Source organism: Lytechinus pictus, chromosome 17 (genome assembly GCF_037042905.1).
Source record: "Lytechinus pictus isolate F3 Inbred chromosome 17, Lp3.0, whole genome shotgun sequence".
NCBI classification, from domain to species: Eukaryota; Metazoa; Echinodermata; class Echinoidea; order Temnopleuroida; family Toxopneustidae; genus Lytechinus; species Lytechinus pictus.
Genome location: NC_087261.1, coordinates 26,480,556 through 26,492,816, shown reverse-complemented (window position 1 = coordinate 26,492,816; position 12,261 = coordinate 26,480,556). Strand labels below are relative to the sequence as shown.

Below are 12,261 nucleotides of genomic sequence, written 5' to 3'. Positions count from 1 at the left end.
CTAATAGTCAGACTCCCACAACTGACTACTTCTGAATATCAGACAAAAATCATGATAATAGCAACAATGCCTGTCTGTGTATTATCACTTGGGGTACGATTTGTAATTTTTTAAAAGCTAGACTAACATAGTTATTGATGGAACTAAGTTCCAGGAAGAATATACTTATAAGTGGTTAATTTAAAAAGCAAGGAAGTATGCATGGGATCTATGAAATGCTTGGTAAATCGTTTTCCCTTATGTTTGACAGCTTAAGATATGTACATAAGTCTGGTATTTGATATTATTTTTTTCATTTTGTTATAAATAATGTGGATATATTCTCAGAAAGACTGAAAATATTAATATATATATATTTATTTATTCCATAAAATGATCAACCATTTGTACATCCAACCCCCATTTTTCTCAAGTCTTACTTCACTTCATAAACTGACCAATTCATGGTCCTTTGAGAAAATTACAGACTGTAAAAAGAACAAGAAATCAGAGACAAAAAAATCTTGAAGGTCCCACATATAGCGGTTTGACATACATATTTTACGGAATGCCCATATACACACACACAGCAATAGTTGCATGACTTGTATGCATCTGATATCCTGCTTTGAAATTATTTATTTTTTGGGAAGGGGGGGGGTAATATTTGAAAAAATCCACTAAAATACAGATTCTTTTCGTTCAGATGATACAATTGATATTTGTAACTGTCTACAAAATCACAATAAAAAAAACGAGGTTATAGACAACTTACAAGTTGTAGTTACATGAATATTTGCAGTATGTATTCAGTCATTTTTACCCCCAAAATACAGAAAATGTTATTTTTGACTGAAAATGACTGTAGAAAAGACCAAAACATGTATGTTTTATGTATTGTTGGACTCAGTGGCCATGAAGACATTCATTTTCACATATAAAAAACTACAGATGAACAGATAATCAAGTGCTGTGTACAAAAAATTGTCATTTGGGAGCAATTTCTACCAAAAATGACCCCAAAACGCTGTTTTTTACCAAAAATCATCATTTTAAATGGCTCAAATTATCTGATTCATATATTTTAGTGCTCAATGACCATGAAAACATATAGTTGGATACATTGCAGGCCTTATTTGTATAGATATTTAAGGATTTACCTGTTAAAACACTGATTTGGAAGGAATTTGGCGGCCATTTTGAAAAATCGCTTGGAACCAATATCAAACTACATCATAGGTCAAAATGGTTGTCGGATTTGGGCTCAGCAGCAAAAATGGCCATAGAATCCACCCGTTTGAAATTGAATTTCCCAAAAAAGGTTTTATTTGCCCACCCCTATTGATATGCCTATATTATATTTCATTGTGTTTAGTTGCCTTCGATATGATTATTCCTTTTTTTTTTAAGTCTGGGCATTGTTGCAAGCGCTTGGTCGCCTCGATCGTATGCCAAAAAATGTACAAGATATTCGTCATTGACGAATATAGACCCCTGGCTGTACCCTTGTTAAAGGTCAAGTCCACCCCAGGAAAATGCTGACTTGAATAAATAGAGAAAAATCAAACTAGCATAGTGCTGAAAATTTCATCAAAATCGGATGTAAAATAAGAAAGTTGGGACATTTTAACGTTTCGCTATTTTCTAGGTGAGTCAGTCGATGATGTCCATGACTCACTATTTCTTTTGTTTTTTTATTGTTTGAATTATACAATATTTCATTTTTTATAGATTTGGCAATAAGGACCAACTTGACTGAACCATATAGTCTCAAACAATGTTAATTCCACATGTTCAGGGAAGAATTAATCGTTGTATCACTCGACAATCACGAGAAAATTAAAATATTTCATACAATAAAATACAAAAGAAATAGTGAGTGGAGGACCTCATAGTCTCCTCATTTGCATACCAGCCAGGATGTGCATATAACTGTTTTGTGAAATTAAGCAAAACTTTAAAATATAAGATTCTTATTTTACATCCGATTTTGATGAAATTTTCGGTGTTATGCTTGTTGGATTTTTTCTCTATTTATTCAAATCAACTTTTCGTTGGAGTGGCATTGTCCTTTAATAAGTTTATCAGCACTGTTGAGATTTATTCAAAAGCATTCGCGTATTTATTAGATTGGTATGCTATGGGGAACTCGACCCCCCCCCCCCTCAAAAAAAAAAGTTCTACGTTCAAGAAAAAAAAATGGACGGGAAAAAGAAATAAAAACAAGATCCCCCCCAAAGGTTCCACGTCCAAGAATTTTTTTCCCGCTCGTTTCCGATCTTTGCGAGCTTAAAGGACAAGTCCACCCCAACAAAAAGTTGATTTGAAAAAGGAGAAAATCCAACAAGCAAAACACTGAAAATTTCATCAAAATCGGATGTAAAATAAGAAAGTTCTGATATTTTAAAATGTTGCTTATTTTCACAAAACAGTTATATGCACATCCTGTTCGGTATGCAAATTGGCAAACTGATGACGTCACCCATTCACTATTTCTTTTGTATTTTCTTATATGAAATATGAAATATTCTAAGTTTCTCCTCCTTGTCAAGTGAAACAATGTTTAATTTTCCATGAACATGTGAAATTACCATTATTTTAACAGTTTATGGTTAAGTTAAGTTGGTCCTTATTTTCAAATCTGTGAAAATAGAAACATTGTATTATTCAAACAATAAAAAAAAAATAAAAAAAAATATTGAGTGATGGGCATCATCGTTTAGCTCATTTGCATATCGCTGAGGTGTGCATTTAGCTGTTTTGTGAAAAATAAGTGAAACTTCAAAATGTCATAACTGTCTTATTTTACATCCGATTTTGATGAAATTTGCAGCGTTATGTTTGTTTGATTTTCCTTTATCGAATCAAATCAACAATTTTCTGAGGTGGACTTGACCTTTAATATCCTAAATTTTCTTTTGGGGGGCTGGATACGTGGAGCGGGGTTGATAGTAATCACACATGAAATCCAGGTCTACCGATCAGGGACATGTGTAAATGGAACCAAGGGTCAGTGATTTTATATATATATATATATATATATATGTATATATATATATATATATATATATACGCTACCGAAATTATTCCAGCTGATTTTCTCATGAGCAAATTTGTCAGTCAACTCTATTTTTTTCACAAAATATTTTTTTAATTAGTATGATAACGTCCTGAAATTGTTATTCAATATTAATTTACAGAAAAGATAATGACCTCTTCAGGACTATGTCTGAATCAGAAGAAGATGATTCCGTCATCGTGGTCGACAACGGATCGGGGTCAATCAAAGCAGGGTTCGCGGGGAACGAAGCACCACAATGTGTATTCCCAGCGATGATCGGACGCTCCAAGTACCACGTAAAACACCTGTGTTTTTTTCCCTAGAATTATTGTTTTGAAAATGGGCGGCAAGTTACTGAGTATACCAGGGGGGGGGGGGTACGTGTTTCATCAAAGTTGTCAGCACTGACTAAATGTTCGGCGCTGACTTTTTCAGTGGAATCCTTGGTTTTGATAGGCCAAGAAGTCTGGTTTCTGACTGTTGCTTTGGTAACTGTCGGAGAAAGACAACTCGCCAGTGATGACAACTTTCATGAAACGGACCCCAGTGGCCCGTTGCATAAAACCTTTTACCTGAGAAAACTCAGGTTGTTCTTACCGGAGTTTTTGCCCTGTGTTAAATTCAATGGCAGAAATTAGACTAACCTTAGTTTTAAGTTTTTACCAGTTTTCTCAGGTAAAAAGTTTTATGCAAGAGGCCCCAGGTCGATGCTTTCGATGAAACTAGATTTGATTGGCAAAATATATACGTTGAGAAATTTTAGAGAATTTTTAAAGAAATCATGGACCTATAGGTCCATGAAGAAATAGAGTATGGACTACATTACGCTTTAGAAGATTAAAGTATAAATTAAAAATTAATAAATTATAAAAATTAAAAATACTATGAAAGCTAATAAATAAATTGACGAGTATATTACGGTACGGTGGTTATTCGTCGTAAATTACTCATTTCATGCATCATGTTATTGTTCATTTCACATTTTCTTCCCCTCTTTTGGACACTATCATTATTTTAATAATGTAATTTAATATTAATGAATAATTTGTTTTGAGGGGTTCACGATTTACAAGCACAGCTTCACAGTGGACCTCTCCATTTCCAACATGTTATTTTCAGCCACAAATATTTAATGATCCATATTAAGTTTCAAATGTATAATTTAGATGAATATATATATTGTGTTACATGTTTCTTTATACATTTCAATTGTTATAAATGTATTTATGATGGATTTTGTATACTGTTTTGTTGGAAATGAGAAAAAAATAAAACTGAAAACTGGTATTTGACAGGTACAGCGCTACATGGGATATGGGGATGAGTATTCAACTTTTCATGTAATTAGCAAAGAAAAGTACTTAAGGGGAAAAGAAGAAGAAGAGATAGACATGGATGAAAAGGAGAAAGAGGAAAAAAAGAAGATATAGAGAGATATTTATCGTGTAATTTTTTTATTACCAACATAGTTCATTCGATAAACATATCTAGGTCGCTCCCCCCCCCCGGGGTTGCCCCCACCCCCCCTTCCATACCACTTTACGTGCAGACCTGCTTGCTGCCCTTTGATCAGTGGCGTACCTAGGATTTTCCACAGGGGGGGCAAAACCGTCCGCCAAAAAATTTGACAAGCAAAAAAAAAAAAAAAAAAAAAAAAAAAAAAAAAAGGTCTTCGATCACAAATAAAGGATTTCGTTCCAGAAAAAAATTGACAAGCAAAAAAAAAAAAAAAAAAAAAAAAAAGGTCTTCAAGTTCGTCAGGGGGGCATTAAAGGTCTTAAAGCTCGTCAGGGGGGCAAAAAAGGTTTTTCAAGCCCGTCAGGGGGGGCAAAGATACGTTTTTGCATGGGTTGTGACTCGTCAGGGGGGGGGGCAGAGTGCCCCCCCTGCCCCCCCGTAGGTACGCTAGTGCCTTTGATGATATTTATTTGGGATAATTTTACCGAGTTGTGAAACTCTCCGCAGAGACTCGTGCCTTCGGCGTTCATTCCAGATGATTACCGGTATATCGGGGACGAGGCCCAGAGAATGAGAGGTTTTCTCAGCCTGAAATACCCCATCAAGCACGGCATCGTCACGAACTGGGACGATATGGAGAAGATCTGGCATCATACTTTCTACAAAGAGCTCCGCACCGACCCCGCCGAGTGCCCAGTCCTTTTCACCGATGTCCCAAAGAGTACAAAGGCTGGTCGAGAAAAAACGACTCAGGTATACTGCTTGTCTCATCCTTTCTCATTTTGTCCTTTTGTATAATCCTATCTCTTCTCGTCTTTTATGTAATGCACAATGCATCTTTCATAATGACATAGCCATCACTATGAGGGCGGTACTTCAGGGTGGGGGGAGAGGGGCAGTCGCCCTCGGGATTTTTTTTCTAGAAGTAAAAAAAGAGGGAAAATTAAGAAAGGAAGAAGAAAAGGGAAGAGAGCAGAAAGAACATCATTCGTGTAATTATATCTCATCCCTGTAAAAATGTAGGCTGTCTTGCAACCCCCCCCCCCCACCATCAAAATGCCCTGTCGCCGCCCCTGCCCCACACTGTACGTGTAGCTCAACCTTCAACTGTACTTTCTGAATTTCTGTTTTGCCTTGCTCTGAAACATTTCGTTATCGTGGTTATCTTTTTTTCTATTTACTTTTCTGAATTATTTTACTTATTTCCACTTTTTTTTTTTTTTTTTTTCAACAATCCACGTATAATCATATGCTTCACTTGCTTCCATTTTTTTAATATTCTTTCTTTAAAAAATTGTGTCAATATTAGCTTATTCCATTTTTTCGATTTCATCACCGTCAGATTATGTTCGAGAAGTTTGGCGCCAAAGCGTTCCACATCTGCACACAGGGTGTCTTGTCCCACTGCGCGTCGGGGCGCACGATGGCTGTCATGTTGGACATCGGCGACGGGGTCATCAGTGTCGTGCCGATATCGGAAGGCTACATCATCACACCGGCCATCCACCAGGTCAACTTCGGTGGCCGCGACCTCACCCAAATCATGATGAAGATGTTGAATGATAGGGGCTATTCCTTCGTGACGACTGGTAAGAGTGTTTTCCTCTTGTATTCTTACATGTTAAATGACATAAGAAGTCTTCCTTCGTCATGATTGCAATTGTTACCATTAGCATCATACTCATTTCATCTTCGTAAACTTTTTCATAATATTTAATTATTCATCATCATCCTTTCCGTCATTCATTTACCATCATCATCATCCTTATCATCATCACCATCAATCATCATCATAATCATCATACCATCATCATTTTCATCATCATCATCATCATCATCATCATAATCGCCATCACCATCATCATTTTCATCATCATCATCATCATCATCACCGCCATCATTTTCAGCATCATCGTCATCATCATCAGCAGCAGCTGCATCATCACATCATTATCCTCGACTTCTTTGTTATCACCATCATAAAACAATATTAGTTTCATTAGCACTTTCATTTCAAAAGAGATATTTAATCATACTCTCATGTTCTCCGATTTTTAATTTGTTATTTTGTTATCCCTCTCGTGTCCACAGCTGAAAGAGAAATTGTCCGGGAGATCAAGGAAAGCCTTTGCTACGTCGCGCTTGATTTCGATAAAGAGACACTCGGGTCAGCTGCAACGACTAAAACCTATACGCTCCCGGATCTTCATGATATCACCCTCGGCAACGAGCTCTTCCGCGTTCCAGAAATCCTCTTCCAACCCTCTCTAGCTGATCTCGACCACGCCAGCATTCAGCAACTCGTCTACGACACCCTCATGAAATGCGACATCGATCTCCGGCGGGACCTCTACTGCAATATCATCCTCGTCGGGGGCTCCACGATGTTTCCTGGACTCCAGGAAAGACTACAGAAAGAACTGTGCGCCATGTTGCCTTCGAAGGCAAGGTGTAGGGTTATTGCCCCACCGGAAAGGAAGTATTCGGTCTGGATCGGAGGGTCCGTCTTCGGCTCACTCACTTTATTCAAGGAGGTTACAATTACGAAGGCGGAGTATGAAGAACACGGACCGAGTTTCGTACATGCAAAATGTACAAACTAGCAGAACTTGTTCTTGACAGGTCGATTAAGTGGTCCACCATTTTGGCTCTATTGTAGCGTGCATGGACATCTTTGATGGGAAAAATATGGCATAACCTAGCCTGAACTAATAGGCCAATTAGCCTGGGCTTGATGAGGAGGTCCATTGGATGTTAGATATGGTATGAAAGTATATAGGTTTTACAATCGGCCACAACATTAACTAGCCCTTGATTATATACCTATACAATCATGGCTGTTGTCCTCCATACTTCCAGCGTGATGTCCGTGACGTGTAACCTCTCCTGGGTAACAGGTCAACTTTGGACTGATGAGTAGTATTAATAAGTAAGGTCATTAAAAATCGTGATAAGAAAACTGGGTATAGTTTATAATAATGGACACAACTGACCTCTTAAATAGGCTTACATTTGACATAGGCTGTATTTCTATCATTGATTTGTATCACCGAAGAGTTTGCAAAACCGGTGTTAAACTCCACCACAAGTGATTAAAGAGGACCATACCAAGTAATAGTTTACACCAGGTTTGAATTCATAGTGTTATTTAAATACCAATTAATGTAATTATATCACATTCTGTCTGAGATTTTAGCACCTTTGTTATATCCCCATAGAGTAATTTCAACACCAGCGCTAATGGTGTATAACAATCGGTGTTATTATGTCACATTCTGTAAGGGATTTGAGCACTATTCGGTGTTGTGTTCAAACTTCAAACTACATGGGGTACTTTAAACCAGTGTTGAATCCTAGTACTTTGCAAATCGGTGTTATTATACTACATTCTGTTAGTGATTTTAACACTTGGTGTTTGGTGTTTTGTTCAAACCTCATGGGAGTATCTTTAACATCTGATGGTCAGGTGTATGTGGTCCTCTCGGAAGACACTCTAGATTTCGGAAGTGTATAATACACACACTACAGTGACTACAGAGATGACAAATAGTTGATATTGTAAGAGAAGTGTCCCATTCTTGATTATAAACTCATTTCGTAGGAGTACCATATACTGTAGAAGCTGTTATTTTCGCGTACAGAATTTTTCGCGAATCGCGGGGGTCCCGACATTTTCGCGGGTTGTTAAATTCGCGATCGGAAGATGTAGAAAATATTTCCACAGCACTTAAAAGTAGTAAATCTAGTGCAAATCACATGCATATCTTTACTCCTCAAAGCCCCTTGCTGATCTGTGTTATCTACATAAATATGTCCCTGTAAAAACAGTTACAAACTGTGGAAAAAAGTGGTTTAAATTTCAATTTTTTTACCTTTAAATCTGAAAATTCATCATGCCACAGTTTGATCTGTAATTTATAGAGTTAAGCAATCTTTAGAATTGGTGTTTTGTTCTATTAATTTTTCAAAAAGATGGTAAAAGTGCAAAAATGTGAAATTTTGTGAACAGAATCTACACCTTGAAAAGCTCTGGTCATGTGACTTATGAATATTAATGAGTATGCAAATAGCTGCCAATACGTGTGTATAGAGTCAATCAGATGACAATAAAATCAAATTATTTCATGGAAAATACATTTTAATATTACAGTGAGTGTATAGATATTGATGAAATAATGTTAGAAAATACTTTAGGCTCTGATTTTGTTTGAGAAATTAAAAAAAGCGAAATTCTAGCTAACTTTTTGAATCACTAACTGTACTTTCTAAGCCTTATTTTTTGTACATATAGAGGTGCATATCTCCATTTTCTCATTACACAGTATGTTTTCAATAGCAAAGCTTTGCTGCTGGGGACATTGGCACTGACTAAGAAGTGTGTCAATATTTTCGCGTGTTGTTAAATTCGCGGCCGATCGGCATTTCGCGAAATCCGCGAAAATTACAGCTTATACAGTACTTACAAACTTTGTCAGGGATAGATCATTATTGCACCCTTAATAAGTTTCAATGTCAAAATACAAAAATTTTCCATTTGTACATTATTTTCTACGACCTTAATATTTACATAGAAATTTATATATTTAGGAATAAATTTTGATACGAAATATTCTTTTGCGTGTTCATAATGTTTGTGTTCAAGTCTGATGTACATATACTTCTCCATTAAAAGAGAGAGAGAGAGAGAGAGAGAGAAAGGGGTAGTGATAGATGCGGTGGAGAAGAGAGAAAGAAAGAGAGGGAGAGAAGGGAGAGCGACGAGTCTGCAGGCACAGACCCTGATTGAAACTTTGATTAACGAGCGAGATGGCCTTTAGTACACATGGTATTGTAGGCTGCACATTCAGACCGCTTAACTCGAGTGAACTGAGGCTTTGCACAGCAGACTAGTGTTTGACTGCGAAGAGAGGGTGGTTTCTTCTGAAATTTGAGGTTTAAAGGGGAATCCAGCCTTTGCCATAAAATGTTGTGTTGGGAAGGAGAAAAATAAATTGAACAGAATGGCGAAAGTTTGAAAGAAATCGGACAAGGAATAAGAAAGTTATAGCTGCTTTTAAATTGAGATCACTAATAGTATGTAGATTTCAAATTGGCAACTGGGTAAGTAAATTATGACAAGGGGCAAGGACAACTTTCCCATAGGCCATGTACTTTATTATCAGGGATTTGTGGTTTTCTGCTAAGTACCCATTCCCCTGGGGCAGTAATCTAAATATAATCCAGGTAGTATATTTTTATGTCCTCATATGAAAGAAAAATATAATTTGAAATAAAACTTTTTGGGAAAATGACATTTTAGCCACAATATGTATTGGAGTACATGGAAGAGTAGTCCTTGCCTTACATCACTATGACATCCCATATGCGGCCAATTTGAAGTCTCCATGGGTATAGTGATTACCAATATTTACAACTTTAAAAAAATCATAACTTTCTTGTTGTTTGTCCAATATTGTTCAAACTTTCACCTATCAACTTGTCTCATTTTTCTTCTTCTTATAAAAACAAGTTTTTATTTGGGTTGGATTCCCCTTTAAAGAGGGTCACATGAAATTAGGAAGAGAGAGAGAGAGAAAGAAGATCGGGGTTCGGCTTCATTATGGACTTGCAACTGTTGTATAACTTTGCCAAAGAATTTGATGGCAAATACCATGTTGACATGTCTCAGTAGCCAATCATAATCAAAGTTGCCATAGTTGTAACGCTTTGTGAAACGGGCCCCATCAGATGGGGCGTTGCACCTTTGGAAAATAATGTAACTATTACTTTAATGGAGTTTAGTAAAACAGATCTTATAGAAATGCGCAGCATGCAGGCTAAAATCTACATGATTTAAGAATCAGTACAAAGCATTGCTTGAAATATGGTAGCTAAATATCTTCCCAATAATCTGCCTTTATTTAAGAACTAGCAAATGCATTCTATATAATTCCCTTTCCCATCGGCATAACAATAAAGACTGGATTCACAATTTGGTTTTATATTTATTTCCAAAACAACCGTAATTTATCTCAATAACTCTGAAATGGGCAATCCTTTCGATTATTTTATTCTATCTATTCATTTGCAATTCATTTTGTTTATTTCTATTAATGTCATTTAGATTTATGGTATGTTTTTATGTTATATATATTTATGTATTGTTCTTTTTTAATAATCGGAAAATAAATAAACAAACAATAAACAAACAAACAGAATGAGACGAAACCAAGCAAGAATGTATAATGTAGATTTAGATTTAGATTTAGATTTTATTCAACAATTTTTTCAAAATATCATCAAAGTAACAATACATATTCAATATAATCGATAATACAGACAAATCAATGAAATTTCGTAACAAATGTTGAATATAAAATTACTGTAAATAACGGTTGATAAATAAACTGTTTTGACGAAGTATTTATCAGTAATAAAGTGGAGTAACCCTGAAACTTAGATGGTACCACGTTCATATTCATGTTCATCCTATAGGATATACTTGTCAAAGAAATGTCAACAAGAATATAAGAATTATTATCCGTATTTGAATATTCAAAGAATTTAAGAATTTATTCATGTATAATTCATAAAACATGTACATTATCTTCATTAATATTGCCACATAAAATGTTGGTATCGACAGGGATTTGTGGTTTTCTCCTTAGTACCCATTCCCCTGGGGCAGTAATCTAAATATAACCCAGGTAGTATATTGTTTTATGTCCTCATGAAAGAAAAATATAATTTGAAATAAAACTTTTGGGGAAAATGACATTTTAGCCATAATATGTATTGGAGTACATGGAAGAGTAGTCCTTGCCTTACATCACTATGACATCCCATATGCGGCCAATTTGAAGTCTCCATGGGTATAGTGATTACCAATATTTCAAACTTTTACAAATTCATAACTTTCTTGTTGTTTGTCCAATATTGTTCAAACTTTCACCTATCAACTTGTCTGATTTTTCTTTTTCTTATAAAAAAAAGTTTTTATTTGGGTTGGATTCCCCTTTAATAGTTTTTGTTTTTAATTGGGGGGGGGGGTGGGGGTTCTATAATGATTTATTTTATTTTATGCCTTAGAAAACTTTCATAGTTATTGTAACAAGATGCATTGGAATATTTCTTTGTAAATTTATAAGTATATACTACATGTAGCTGCATGTATTTTGTGTATTTTCCTCACTTTTTGAAGTTTCTGGCGAGGCCGGTCATTGCAGCCGTATGTGATGATTGGCCCGGGGGAGGGGGATCACAAGTAAGCCTACAGAACCCCCAAAATGTCAAAATGTATAGGTCATTTTGAAATTGCATTGTCAAGTTTGCTAGCGCTATATGGGGCATTACAAATCTTCATGGGAGGACCTATAAAGGCCACTTTATTCTCTGAAATCACATGATGATTACCTCTATTCATAATATATTCTTTCCAACTGAGACAACTTAAATTATGTCTCTTTTTTCAGAAAAAAAAACGTTCATGTTCACGTGACGAGTACATCAGAGCTGATAAGAGATATCAGAAAAGAGTTGATAGAACAGCTTGCTAATCGGTTAAGCCTAAGCTAAGGGCTAATCCAGGATGAAATTAAACTTGATGATTCGAAGAGTTAAAGTCAATCAAACATTAAGTAAAAGTCAAGTCCATTCCCGAAAAATATTGATTTGAATAAATAAAGAAAGAAAGAGAGAAAAAAAAGAAATAGTGAGTGAGGGACATTATCAACTCTCTCATTTGCATGTCACTGAGTTGTATAACTGTTTTGTGAAAAATAAGC

General features: G+C 35.7%; 1 protein-coding gene across 3 annotated transcripts in view; it reads left to right on the top strand.

Moving 5' to 3' along the window:
* The window catches only part of LOC129279762 (actin, clone 302-like), a 13,484-nt gene extending 4,379 nt beyond the window's left edge, over window positions 1-9,105 (top strand). For 2 of the 3 annotated variants that reach the window (XM_054915825.2, XM_064111970.1), the window contains exons 2-5: window positions 3,180-3,336; window positions 5,006-5,251; window positions 5,841-6,087; window positions 6,590-9,105. In XM_054915825.2, coding sequence (XP_054771800.2) covers window positions 3,205-3,336; window positions 5,006-5,251; window positions 5,841-6,087; window positions 6,590-7,101 — 1,137 coding nt within the window. In that variant the 5' untranslated portion in view covers window positions 3,180-3,204 and the 3' untranslated portion in view covers window positions 7,102-9,105. The remainder of the gene's footprint in view (window positions 1-3,179; window positions 3,337-5,005; window positions 5,252-5,840; window positions 6,088-6,589) is intronic. The other variant, XR_010296219.1, reaches the window with a different exon arrangement.
* Window positions 9,106-12,261: the final 3,156 nt, after the last annotated feature.